The sequence below is a fragment of the Lepus europaeus genome, chromosome 12, assembly GCF_033115175.1.
Source record: "Lepus europaeus isolate LE1 chromosome 12, mLepTim1.pri, whole genome shotgun sequence".
Classification (NCBI taxonomy): domain Eukaryota; kingdom Metazoa; phylum Chordata; class Mammalia; order Lagomorpha; family Leporidae; genus Lepus; species Lepus europaeus.
The window spans coordinates 20,009,130-20,022,534 of record NC_084838.1 but is presented as its reverse complement, the minus strand read 5'-3'; the positions used below and the strand labels follow the sequence as shown (position 1 = coordinate 20,022,534).

General features: G+C 58.3%; 1 protein-coding gene across 1 annotated transcript in view; it reads right to left on the bottom strand.

Moving 5' to 3' along the window:
• Positions 1 to 13,405, bottom strand: part of AKNA (AT-hook transcription factor) — a 56,537-nt gene that overhangs the window by 10,321 nt on the left and 32,811 nt on the right. The window contains exons 8-16 of the mRNA XM_062207701.1: positions 10,689 to 10,816; positions 9,999 to 10,206; positions 8,429 to 8,583; positions 8,137 to 8,325; positions 7,088 to 7,337; positions 5,886 to 5,992; positions 4,954 to 5,165; positions 3,182 to 3,344; positions 264 to 440 (exon numbers count right to left, since the gene is read on the bottom strand). Coding sequence (XP_062063685.1) covers positions 264 to 440; positions 3,182 to 3,344; positions 4,954 to 5,165; positions 5,886 to 5,992; positions 7,088 to 7,337; positions 8,137 to 8,325; positions 8,429 to 8,583; positions 9,999 to 10,206; positions 10,689 to 10,816 — 1,589 coding nt within the window. The remainder of the gene's footprint in view (positions 1 to 263; positions 441 to 3,181; positions 3,345 to 4,953; positions 5,166 to 5,885; positions 5,993 to 7,087; positions 7,338 to 8,136; positions 8,326 to 8,428; positions 8,584 to 9,998; positions 10,207 to 10,688; positions 10,817 to 13,405) is intronic.

The window sequence follows — 13,405 nt, the reverse complement described above, 5'->3', positions numbered from 1 at the left end:
TGGGAGTCCCACTGGTTGGGGGGCGTGCTGGGAGCCTCTGGCTCTCCACTTGGGCGTGGGCTCCGGGACCCTCACCGTGTTGTGCTTTACTACTAACATGAGTTACAGGAGGGCTTTCGTGCACTTGGAGGAGCTAATGAATGAGGGAACTAGTGAATGGGCAGTGTTTGAGTGCACGCTAGGTCCAGGGGGAGCCACAGTGCAGTCCCTTCTATCTCCTGTGGCTCCCATGGGCACAGAGAAGGGCGTCCGGGGTCACCTACCTGCCAAAGTGGGAGCCCCGGGTGGCTGAGGAGTCCAATGGCCGGTCCCAGGGCCGGGCAGGGGAGTGGGAGGCAGACGCTGGGTGCACGGGGCTGCCCTGGGGCGGTCGGTGCAGGCTGCTCTCCAACCGCAGACGGAGCCGCGACACCTCCTCTTGCAGCTCGCGGATGGCCTGGCTGGGGAGGGGATGAGGACAGAAACAAAGCTCAGATGCCCAAGGAGCAGAGCTACGGCAGCGTCCCCCAGGGGACTGCCTGGATGCAGCAGCCTTGTGGTCCTTTCCAGCAGGCACAAGCGTCCAACAAGCTGCCCAAGGGTTCTGGAACTCCTGTGTGATCACTACGTCTGTGACACATCTCGGCGCCTTTCTGAGTTCATGTTCCTGCACATTTCGCAGGCAAAGGAGACCCTTGCTCTGAGACTGGCCCCTCCTCGCCCACAGGTGCCTGCATCTCAAGCCACAGAGAGGCATGCAGACAGCACTGGCTGGGGTCCCCGTTCAGATCTCCATCCATCTATCCACACCCGGTTCCTTTCTGCCTGGCTCCACGGCTCACTCCCACACTCCCCAGGCTCCTGCTGCTGTTCCAGGCCATGTCTCTATGCCTGACCCTTGGGTGCACCTGTCTCCCAGACCACAGAGGGAGCCACTGGCAGCGGCTGGGCTTCCCCATCTCATAGATAGCCCCGGGACCCCCCCTTACAGAGACACACAGGAAACACTGCTGAATGGCACCCAGGCCGCAAAAGGGAGCAGAGGACTGTGCATAGCTTACAGGCCCCCCAGAGCCTTCCTACATTGCTGGACTTGGAGGGTGGATGTGAGCAGGCTGGGAGGCGCAGGGTTCTGCTTGCCAGGCTGCTGTGACATCCCCCCCCCACCGTGAGACCCCAAACACAGCCCAGCCCCCCATCCACAGGGTATGGCACTGAGCCACTAGAATCTCTTCAATCAGTCCTGGCATCGCTAAGGTCCTGTGGTCTGGGCATTGCTGGCTTATGACAGACAAGTTACACACCCCCGGCCCGACTCCCAGATCCACTACCCACGGAGCAGCGTACACGTCTGGGCACTGCATGGCTGTGCTGTGGGCTGGTGCAGGCCACATCCACTCATTCAGGCTGGCTTCTGGGGTGCAGGCTCCCCTCGGGTTACTCCTCGCCTGGTGGCCCCTAGAATTGTGGGTGTCACCTGCAGAGCTCTCGGATGAGTGGCCAGCAGGCGGGGGCGCCCTGTCTCTGGCTGTGTCTGTGTGGTGTGGGCAAGGCAGGGAGCTCCCCTGGCAACGCCCAGGGAGACGCTTGTTGGGGTTTCCAAGGTGAAGGCTGAGGGGGCGGGGCAGTGGCTGCAGGAGGGTGAGGTCACCAGTTAACCCCTGCCAGGGAGCGCTCCAGCTTCCAGTCCCAGGCCCAAGGCGCTGACCAGGGCTTCATGGGTCTGGGGCTTGAAGCGCTCATGGGGGGTCACTTCCCGTCTCTAGTCTCGTGTGGAGTCCTCAGTGCTCCTGAGCTGCTCTGGGGTCGCCCCGCCCTGCAGACTTGCTCCATCTCCCCATGCAGCATCTCGGGCCATGGGCCAGCGACCTGAGACTTTCTAGATCCTTCCCCATCCTCCAGCGACTCTTGAAGTTGATCAACCACCAAGCGCACAGCTGTCTTCTCAAGTATACCCCTCTGCCTCCCTGCCCCCGTCCTGCCTGGAGTCCTGGCAGAGACAGTCCAGTAGCTGTCTCCTGTCTCCCGGCCTCTGTTCTCACCCCCATAGCAGCCTGAGACCACACCGCTGCCTGCTGGCAGTGCCCCTCACGTCCTGAGGGCGAGCCTTTCTGCACTCAAGGGACAGTCGGCCAATGCCTTCTCTGGCCGAGCTGCCATCCAAACAGCTAACCACGGCACTGGAGGCCCTGCGAGTCTCTCCCAGGCCTTCAGTGCTCCGCACCTCACCACCTCACACTCAGGGATGCAGCCATCATGAGCTCAAAGGGAATGGGCACTCTCTCGCCTGGGGCCTTTGCACATGCTGTCCCCTCTGCTGGAGATCCTCTTCTCTCTTTCTTCTGATGTGGGCTGAGACATCACTTCCTCCAGGAAGCCCTCCCTGAAGCTTCTACCTGGGCTACAAGCCCCTTCCCTGTGTTCCCACAGTCCTGTACATCTTTGCCACTACCATACCCTCACACTGGGGTGCAACTGCCTGATTCTTGGTTTGTCCCTCCTACAAGGCCATGAGCTTTGTGAGGCCAAGACAATATCTGGTCCACTGTTGCTTTCCCAGGGCCTGGACCACCACAGGCCATAGGCAAATTCCTACACTGAGATCACAGGAGACCGCAGGGGCAAACTCACTAAGCCCAGACCAAGGAATCAAATGCCAGCAGCCAATATGGCTTTGCACATGGGCCACTTGGCCACACGGGCCTTGGGGGGCTGGGGCAGCCTGCCCAGTGCTCTCCCCAGGGCATTCCAAGTCCGACACTCCACCTGCAAATGCTTGTGATGGACATGGGCCCAGAGCCACCAACAAGGGGGTAAGAGACTGGACCGGCTATTTTCCCATCTCTCCTCGCCAAGCAGGGAACAATGACCTTATTGGAACAACTCCTTGGAGGGGAGGACAGACAAGTACAGTGGATGTGCAAACTGCAGACAACCTATCTGGGCAGGGCAGACCTGTGGGGTGGGGCTGGGGGTGGCGGTGGGGGTGCGGGTGAGGGCGGGGGTGGGGAGGGTCAGCGGTCAGCGGCTAGGTCGGTTCCCGCCACCTGGAGCAATGTCCTCAAAGTGTTTGGATCCATGCGACCCCAGAGACACAGCCCTGAGCTGAGGCAGGGGCCCCAGCACAGCCACCCCTCCCCCTCCCAGGGGTATCAGTCTCCAGCCTGCACAGTGGATCTGAGTTCCTGAGTACCCCACTTACTCTCGGCCCGCCCTGCTGACAAGGAAGTTGGGGGCGGTCCCCGTTGTAGGTGCACAGGGCAGAGGGGCAGCTGGGGCCGGGGTCGGGGCTGGGCTGATTGTCCTGCTGGGGAGGAGCTGTCCAGCACTCTGCTTTGGCCTCTCGAACTCGGAGCCGGGGGTCGCTAGGCAGACAGAGAGAGATACAAGTGAGTCGGAGCAGAAAACCCTCGAAGCTTAAACCTGTGTGGGTAGAATGAAGGGTGGCGAGGAGACCGTGGCAACAGAGGTCAGAATTGATGTGGTCCATGAGCTACAGACCTGAGAGCCGGAAGTCGTGGCTCTGGCTGGGAGCATGGGACACTGAGCTGGCCCCGCCCCCCTCCTCCCAATACCACGGAACCACAAGATCTGGAATTGGCCCCTACAGAGAGTCAACTGCCTGACTGTGTTGTTGCGGGACTGGCTGCAGTGCCTCCCTGTCCTTGGGAAATCACAGTGCCACCTTCACCCTGTGTGGGAGCTCCTGCGGAGAGTGGTCAAAGGTTACAAACCGCCCATGCATTTACAACAGCAACTCCGTGGCAACATTCCTGGGCTGGGCTATACACAAAGGACCAGCTCTGGATGCAAGGAGCAATGGAGAGGAGTCTCCAGGGGATGACGCAAAGGGCAGAAGCCTGGCCCCAAAGGCTACATAGTATACAACTCCATATATAACTCCATTCTTGAAATGACAGGTACGGAAACAGAGAGCAGATTAGTGATCAGGGATGGCGGGGGAGGGGGTAGCTATAAAAAGGCAACATCAAGAATCCTCAGTATCAGAGCTTCCTGTGTCCTGACTACATCAGTGTCAACATCTGGCTGCAACCTGGCCCTGCAGCTTTGCAAGCTGTGGTCTGGGAGTGGGGGTGGGGGCGGGGGACTGGGAAAGGCACTTGGAATCTCTGCAGTGTGTCTTAAACTGCATGAGAATACAAAGATCTCAAAAAAAAAGTTTAATAAAAATGACTTAAAATGATGCACCATACAAAGAGGCAGGGGGCCGGTGTTCAGATGCAGAGCGCTAAGCTGCTGCTTGGGATGCCTGCGTCTTGGATGCCAGCTTCCTGCAGCCATGTGCCCTGGCAGGCAGCCAATAATACTCAAGTACTGGGGCCCCTGCCACTCACGTGGGAGACTTGAACTGAGTTCCCGGCTCAGGGCTTTGACACGGCCCACTGGGATACCTGGGGGAGAGAGCCAGTGAACAGAACTCCGCCTATCTGTCCACCTTTCAAATAAAATACACCCAGCCATCCATACCTTTTAAAGAGAGGCAAAGTTACCGTGAGGTGTTAGAAGTCAGACGTGGGCTATGTTTGGGGTGGTTGGCAGGGCCGGGAAGAGCCCCGGGTAGGATTCTGGGATTGTGATCACACTGAGTTTCCTGGTATCTGTTCTTTGTGAAAATTCCTCAATGTCTGTGTGATTGTCTTGTTTCAATAAGTCTTCAAAGGTAAAAGACTGAATCACATACAGGTTTTATAGACATGCAAAGTATTCACGAGCCCACGTGTGGGGACAAAAGGGACTAACCATTCACACAGCACGTGTAACCAAACACACTCCCACTGGGGAGAAGACAGCTCCCAGATTCTACCCCAAAATGTCAGCCCTGGCGCTTTCTGGTGTACGAGAGCGACTTCAGATTTCCTGACACGGGGCCTGTCACCTACGGCGTATCCCGAAGGGTGGCGCAAGGTTTTCTCTTGGTTGATTTTTCCGCCACCTGCAGACCCATCCACTCACCCATCTCGGCCAGCGGGGCCCGTTCCCCGCGGAAGCCGGATCTCCTGGGCTGCGGCGGACTGCTGGGGCTGGAGAGGGGCCTCTGGGCTCGGCTCCGGGGCGTGCTGGGCTCTCTGGCTCTTCCGGGCATGGCAGCACCCCTGGCCTTGGGGTGAGAGGCTCCATCGTGAGGCACAGGTGCAGTCAAGGGCTGGCTTGATGTCCCTGGGGTGCTAGGGGACCACGGAGGGACAGACACGTTGAGGTCACACAGAGAGAGACCCTCAGGCCATGCTGGCCGATCTCTTCTGCACCAAACCAGCGCTCTCCCCGCCCGCGGAAGCTCACATCCCAAGGACGACCCACGTCACCCAGCCACTTCTTTATAATCACCTAGCAGTCCACCTGGCAGCCCACACACGGGCAATAATAGAGCTCCACCTGCCTTCTAGAAAACAAAGAGAAATAGGACGTCCAATCCTTTCTGTGTTGTGCACCACTGGGCTGCCAAGCAGGCCTCCGGGGCACCTGTGCCTGGTCAGCAGCCAGCAGGCTCAGTGACGGCCCCTCTGCGCTCTCTTTTCTCTTTGGGGTCCAGCCCAATCTCCGCCCCAGGTAACCACAGGCGTGTTTTTTGTCTTTGTCCCCTGTGCACCTCATGCAGCCCTCCCTGCTGCTTTGGTGTACTCATTCACTTGCTCAACAAATAATAATTCCCTGTTCTGTCACAGATGGGCTGCGTGATGCTGGCGAAGTCGCTTGCCCTCTCTGAGCCTCTGCTCCCCGTATCAGGAAGATTGGAGCCAGGAATACTGCAGGGGGGCAGCGGGAACAGCGAGGGCCGGTGTCTGCGCAGACCACGCACCCCTGTTCTGGGGCATCACGAACACTCTGACCCCCAGGCTATGCCCTGTGTGTGACCGTGATGGGACAGTGGCAGAGTCCCAGGATACCTGACGTGGATGAGCCGGTGTTCCGGGGTCTGCGTGAGGGGCGACACCCTGCTGGTCTCTGAGCCCACAAAGCCGCTGTCTGTCTCGGGGGATGCCATCCAAGGCTCCTGAAACAGGCAGTATCCCTTTAAGCGTGAGGAATGTGCCCAGGGCACAGCAGGAAGCCCTTCCCAAATCCTAGCCTGGGCCTCACATTCCAGCGGTTCATAGATGGGGAGCAGGCCCAGCCCCCCAGAGCCAGGCCCAGGGGGTGAGAGTCCTCAGGTCCCCAGGCCCTAAGTGAAAGTGGCTGGCAAATGGCAAGGACTCCAGAGCCCGACAAGACCCTCGGGCAAGTGGCAGCCGGAGCCCTTGGGAGAGACGCTAGGGGAGACACGGAACAGAGAGAGGAAAAGGAGCAAGTCTTATTCCTGTATCTTCTGGCTGGGGCCTGGCCTGCTGTGGTCTCACCTGACTGCAGAAATGCCGAGGCCCAATCTAATAGGAAAATAAACCCCATCAACCATGTGTACCCCCTGGGTCCGGGCTTTAATTCCGGGCAAAAAGAACAGAGAGACACAGGTGCCTGCACTCCGCAGGTTCATGGTGAGGAGTGCCAAGGGCTGCCCATGGGCTTGGCAGGACCACAGAAGTGTGTTTGCGTGTGCATTCCCCTCCAACAGGACGCAAAGCGTAAGCTGCACTTCCACCATGCTCTGGGATCCTTGGAGGCCCTCCAGAATCACTGCTCTCGGGATGCAAACCCCACTGTGTCAAGAACTTTAGGGTGCCCTGGCTTGATAAGCAGGCTCAGGGCGATACCAGCCTGCTGCAGAGGTCCGTGGAAAATCATATTAAATGCTAAGTTTACTACGGTACAAAAAGTTTTTGAACCATGCCGAGTTTTTCCATGATAGGCGTTTTTCCCAGGAACATTTTGAAGGTGCCTCAGATCCATGGATTTCAAATTTTGCGTACCTAATAAACAATGTGTAATTCCATTTTCCACGCGTGTTTTGGAGGGCTCCCATATAAGCAGTGGGCTACAGGTTCTCTCAAGGGAGGAACGGGTGCTCCTGGAACAGGGGCGGGACAGTGGCTGGCAGGGACAGGCGCAGCAGGCATTGCAGAAGGAGTAGCATGAGCCAGGGCCAGAGGCGGAGAGCCCAGGAGGTGGGGGAAATGTCCAGGTTCCGAGGCCGGGTCCCCACAAGGACACTCACCTCTGCGTGGGGCCCGCCAGCGTGGTGCAGAGTCTTTGGCAGCAGGCGCTCAGAGAAGCCGCTTCCCGGCAGGCTGCTCGCACTGCTCTGATGGGACGCCTCGGACTTGGCACCCAGAGCAGGGGACGATGGCACACCGGGGCCTAGAGTCGCTGTCCCAGCAGAGCCCAGGCCTGGCATGTGCCCCTCTCTGGCCATGGCTGTCTGCAGGCCTTGTGGCTTCAGGGACACCATCTGTTTCACGGGCTCTCTGGCAGGGAAGGAGAGGTGCCTGGTCCCAACACGAGCCAGACAGCCCCGACCTGGGGCTCAGCCTGTGCCGGGAGCCAGGCTGTCCAGGACACGAGCTCTGAAGTCAGAGGCCCCGGCTGCTCATCCTGGCTCTACCACTGCCAGCTGTGTGAGCTCAAGCAAGGCACTTCCCCTCCCTGCACCTCACTGTTGTCAACTGGAAAATGGAGATGCCCACCAAAGCCGCCCGTTACACCACAGTGGAAAGATGGGGAGAGAAGTGGGCTCAGGCAGCCTGGAGCCGGCCCTCCACCTTCCCTCTCTCAGCCACACCCACAAATCCCCCCTCCCCGAATAGACTGTAAGTCACAGTTGCCAACAGGAAGGCCAGGATTTTGTGTTAAAATAGAAACAAGCTTTGAAAATAAATACAAGAAACGTGAAAACAATACTACGTTCTAGATACATCCTGTGGCCTCCTGTAGGCTCTGGGCCGGAGGCCTGCTCACGCGCTCTGTCCTGTTCCTCTCTCTCTCTCTCTCTCTCTCTCTCTCTTCATTTCAGAGGACCACCCAGGGAGGCATGAAAGACATGAGCAGCTCCTCGCTGTCAATAGAAGGCCACAGCTGGAGGACAATTGTGGTGTTCAGTGCACTGCATCTGCCCAGTCCCACACCCCCAGGCCAGCTCCAGGGCTCTGGGGGACACACGCTCCACCCTGGGAGGCAGGCCAGGTGCTCCACAACTGAGCTGCCAAGGCCTAGCCAGCTTGCTCGGACAACCATCGCCCCTCCAGTTGCAGAGTGGTGGGGACTTACTCAACGGGCACCCCGTGACCTTTCTCAGCCTGTGCTGGCTGCTGCGTTCGGCACATCCTGTTGGCTTCGGCATTCCCCGGCACCAGAGCCGGCCCATCGACTTCCAGAGTGTGGCCTTCCTCCTCCTCTTCTTCCTCCTCCTCTTCCTCCATCCTCAAGACCTCTGAGAGAGACTTCACGCTGAGGTTCCTGTAGAAGAACACACAGAAGGACATGCACCTCTGCCGGGTGGGAGCCGCTGAGACCCAGCCTCTGGCTGCACACCCCAGCCCTCCTCGGCGCAGGCACTCACCGGTCCAGGAGGCCTTGGAAATCTTGCTCCACCTGCAGCTCCTTGCACCGCAGCGAGGCTGGGAGCTCTCTGGGCCTGTCTCCCACCTCACTGCTGCCAGAGGTCACCTCCACGTTCACGTGCAATGGTCCAGGGCCAGGGCCAGTGGCGGCAGGCTGAGGCCAGAGAGGCAGAGGGGCAGAGACTCAATAGGTACGCAGCCACCACCCTGACGCACCTGCCTCACGCCAGGCCTCTGCTGGGTGCTGAGGCCTTGTACTCGCTAACACACAGCCCTTCCACACTTCTGCAAGCACTGAGCACCTCCTGTGTGCCAGGCACCATCCAGGCATCACTTCTCAAGCCCACAAGCATGGATGGCTCCTTCAACCCATTTGACAGATAGGAAACAGAGGCTCAGGTGATCTGCCCAAAGTCACAAAGAGCTGAGATTTGCACCCAGATCTCCTGCCATCAGCACCTCTCCTGTGCCCCTCCCACTCCAATTTCAGCATGGCTGCCCAGTACCCCAGTCACTTTCACTGCAGGAGCCCAGCGGCCCCTCAAGGCGATGCCGCCTGGTAGGGTTTGCCCATTGTCTGTGCTGAGCACAGTGTGAGGGAATGTTCCCCAAATCACGGGCCAGCAAGGCCTCCGTGGTCAGGGACGTCCCAGCCCCCCAGCCCTCACCGGCCCCTGCCCCCTAACAAGCGGAGTCATCGTCCTGCTCCGATCCTCCCCAGCGGGGACACGGGGACCTCAGCACTGCTGCCTGCGTGGCCTGCACACTCAGTTTGCAAAAAGGAGACGGGGATCGTCTCTCTGGGGGCTGCGATGACCTGGAAGGACTCCTACGAAGCCCCTCCTGTGTGGCGCTCGTCTGGGCCGTCCATCTTCGAAGATGCCTCCCAAGCACCCAGCACTACAGGCTCGAAGCCGGAGGCCATTCCTGGTGCCCTCGTCTCTCACGGCCACCCCAAGAACAGTCAGCCGTGCTGCCACACCTGTCCCAAGCCCATGCACATCTCTCGCTGTGTCCTGTCTCCCCTCGCCCCAGCAAACCAGCTTCCCTCGTCGCACTGGGAAGCCCAGCAGAGTGAGAGACCACACTCCCAACGTGATCTACAACCCCCTACATCATGCAGCCCCTGCCCGCCTCCCCAGCCATTCTCACATGGCTGTTCCCTTCGTGTCCCACGTTCAAGCCACAGGGCCTTTGCACGGGCTGCTTTCCCAGCTGGAGTGGCTTACTTCTTCTGCACTGAGTCATTTCACCCTACCTTCAGGTCTCATTTGAATATTCCTTTGACACGCCCCTCCCAAACACAGTCCTGGGGCCCTGTTCTCTTTCCACAGAATCCCACCATCCCCTTTCAGAGCACTGATCATGAAGCAACTGTGTACCTAGTTCAACCACACTGAAAATTCCAGGAGGGAAGAGGTCACTTCCCTCCCCTGTCCTCACACCTCCCTGATCCCACCATGCATCATGGGTCCTGGCCTATGGTAAATACTTCATAAATATGCAAATCAGCAAAGACACGAACAAATGAAGGAAGGCCCAGCCCAATATGGCTATGCAGAGGGGTACCTCCGGAAAGGTGGTCTGGCTGTCTGGTGCGGGGGTCTGTCCCGGAGGGGTGGGCAGATGTCTGGGCTGCCGGGACGAGGGCACAGCTGGCGCGCTGTCCGGAGCTGAGTCGCACCCAGACAGCTCAGGGGCTTGCTGGGTCTGGTCCATGAGGTCCTTCAGCTCTCCCAGACGAGTTCCCAGATGGTAGATCTTCGTTTCCAGCTCCCTGGGATGGGGCAAGGTCAGTGTTAGGAGCCCCAGGCGGCAGCCCCATCAGGCATGTCTGGGAGGCCAGGTGTCACAGCAGAGACCCAGGGGAGGCCTCAGCATTTGCATGATGGTAATGAACTCCAAACAAACAAGATGAAAGGAAACTGCACTGGGCATTGGGATTCCTCGCCTGGGCTTTCCCTGGGCCACCCACAGGCTGCGGGACCTTAAGGAAACTGCATCCCCCTCTGGCCTCAGTTTCCCCACAACCCAACATGGGGCCTCAGCTCTTGTATCCAGAGTGTCTTCTCTCTGCAGTGTGTCTGTCCAAAGAACACAATCTCAGTGTTCCAGTGGTCCACCATGTGGATGTGTCACTAACTGGGGGAGGATTTCTCTCTGCTTCTCTTGTGTGCGCATTATGAGGACCAAGTGACCCTCTCCAGGTGACAGAGGGAACCCGGGGGCCTGTTCCTCCCACCTCCCCCCAGCACATACCTGCCAGGATCAAATTTCCCAGGTGTCCCCTCGGAGCCCGCAAGCTGCCGGGCCAGGTGCTGCGCCCTGCTGGCCTTCAGGTACTTCTCCTCCAGGGCCCTGTGGGCAGCCTGTAGCCGCTGGAAGCCCTGAAACCAGGCCAAGCCATGTGACCTGAGTGCCCAGCCCTGGGTGCAGGCTCTGTTCCTGCAGATACAGCCCCATGAGATGGCTGGGGGCAGGGAAAGTGGTGGTTGGGGAGGCGGGATGGCACTCAGGGGCCCCTGAGTCACCAGGAGCCAGAGGCTGGGGGTTGGAAATCTCTGGAAGCTGCCTGTCCTGGTGGGGCTCCCTGTCATCAGAGCAGCATGGCAAAGGCCCCACTTAGGGCCTAGGCACCAGCTGTTCCTGGGTAAACAGACAAGGGTTGCAAGGCACCAAGACAGCTGCAGCGCAAAACACAGTATCCCTGTGTTCCCAGACAGACCTCACCCTTGGGAGATGCTGGGTCCTTAGCCTGGATTTGCAAAATCAGTCATTCTCTTCCTGAATCCTTGTAAACCATCAGGACAGATGGTGTGCCCCTTCACAGTGTCAGTAACCAGACCTAACACTCACTGGGCCTCGAGGCTGATGCCCTCGGCACTTCCTCATCTCACCTTCAGCACAGTCCCAATGAGGGATCATTTACCCTCTGAGTGCCAAACACACAGAGAGGCTATGCAAGTTGGTGCAGAGTCAAGACTGGAACCCAGGTCCTAGCAATGACGCTGGGCCCCCAGGGTTAACGTGATCACGTGCAGTACGTGGCTAAAACCACAGGAAGTAGGGTGCCTGTGCTCTGCTGAAAATCATCCCAGTCCTTCCCAACTCTGACAGGGCACGGGGGGGGGGGGGGGGGAGGCCAAGACATCCCGGTCAGGCCTGATCTTCCTACAGGGAGGAAGATGAAGGACTTTACATCATTTGTGTTTCCACAGGTGGGACCAGAGCAGGTGAAGTGCAAGAAACCAGACTAAAAAAACAAACCCTGGGGCTGGTGCTATGACGTAGCGGGTAAAGCTGCCACCTGCAGTGCCTATGGGTGCCGGTTCTAGTCCCGACTGCTCCACTTCTGATCCAGCTCTCTGCTATGGAATGGAAAAGCAGTAGAAGATGGTCCAAGGCCTTGGGCCCCTGCATCCGCAAGGGAGACTCAGAGGAAGCTCCTGGCTCCTGGCTTCCGATCAGCAGAGCTCCAGCTGTTGCAGCCAATTGGGGAGTGAACCAGTGGATGGAAGACCTCTTTCTCTCTCTCTGCCTCTCCTCTCTGTGTAACTCTTTCAAATAAATAAATCTTTGAAAAAAAAAAAAAGAAAAACAAACACTGCAGGGTCTCATGGGGATGAGCGAGGTAAGAAAGCTGGATGGCCTGGGAGCGGGGAGCAGAACCATGGGCCACAGAGGCCGGCATGGGCAGCAGGCGGGGGACAGGAGGCGGCTCACAGGGAGCAACACGGGATGAGGAAGGGGGAATCAGGAGCAGTGTTCTACTGCACAGCAGGGCAGCCAGGCTCTGCAACGCTGACTGTATTTCAGAAAGAACTACAAGAGAGGAGACAGAAAGAAACTGTCAATGTCGAAGCAGACGGACGTGCTAACCCTGACGTGGTCACTACGCATTGCATACATGGTTGGAATTGTCACACCGTGTGCTGCAGACACGCACCACTGGTGTCAAGTAAGAATGCAAGAAAAGGCAAGGTGTTCATTTTCAAGGTCCCCGATGGCGTGTTTGGTGATGTGACACCCATCACCCACCGTGCAGTTGGCAAGCGTATGTGCCACCCCCACAACAGCACAGGAGAACACTGACAATGCTACGTGTCCTTAGAACCTTCCCATGCTGTGCCCCACCCTCTTAGCTCCTCTCCCGACCCTGCCGTGTCAGAGCGTCAGCAGGTCTCCCTGCCCGCCAGCTTCTGCCTGGGTCTGTGCAGAGGGAGGGACCACAGTGTGGGAGGGGAGAGGCCTGGGGGTGGGGTCCGCTCAGACAGCTGTAGCTCCCTGGGCTCCAGGCCTGGTGGATTCCCCGATGCCACCCCCACCTGTGATGACAGCCCCTTCCCCGGCCCCTGCACCGCCAGCTCCGAGGTCTCCACCTGCTCCTCACTGGATGCTGACCGATGCAGCAGGAATCTAAATTGGATGTACCGCTAGAGCTAGAACTCCCAAGCCCAAAAGGAAGTAACAATCTCCTCTACAAGGCCCAACTTCCAAAGCCCTAGCAACCACTTTTTGTTTTTTTAAGATTTTTATTTACTTGAAAGTCAGAGTTACAGAGAGGCAGAGGCAGAGAGAGAAGTCTTCAATCTGCTGGTTCACTCCCCAGATGGCTGCAATGGCCGGAGCTGAACCAATCTGAAGGAGCCAGGAGCTTCTTCCAGGTCTCCCACGTGGGTGCAGGGGTCCAAGGGCTGGGGCCATCTTCCACTACTTTCCCAGGCCATTAGCAGGGAGCTGAATTGGAAGTGGAGCAGTTAACTGGCGCTATACAAGCGCTGGCCCCTGCAACTACTTTTATAATGGGAAAAAAAAAGACAAGGAGCTTTTCTGGTTGTTGCAAGGCAGGCTGAGCAATGGGAAGCACTGCCTGGCAGTGATCATGACCCTGGACTTGGGAGTCAGACCTGGCTACAGGTTCTTCAAAAGCTTTCAAAGCGGCTTTCTGAGCGTTAAGTTCCATCCTGGTTAAAAGA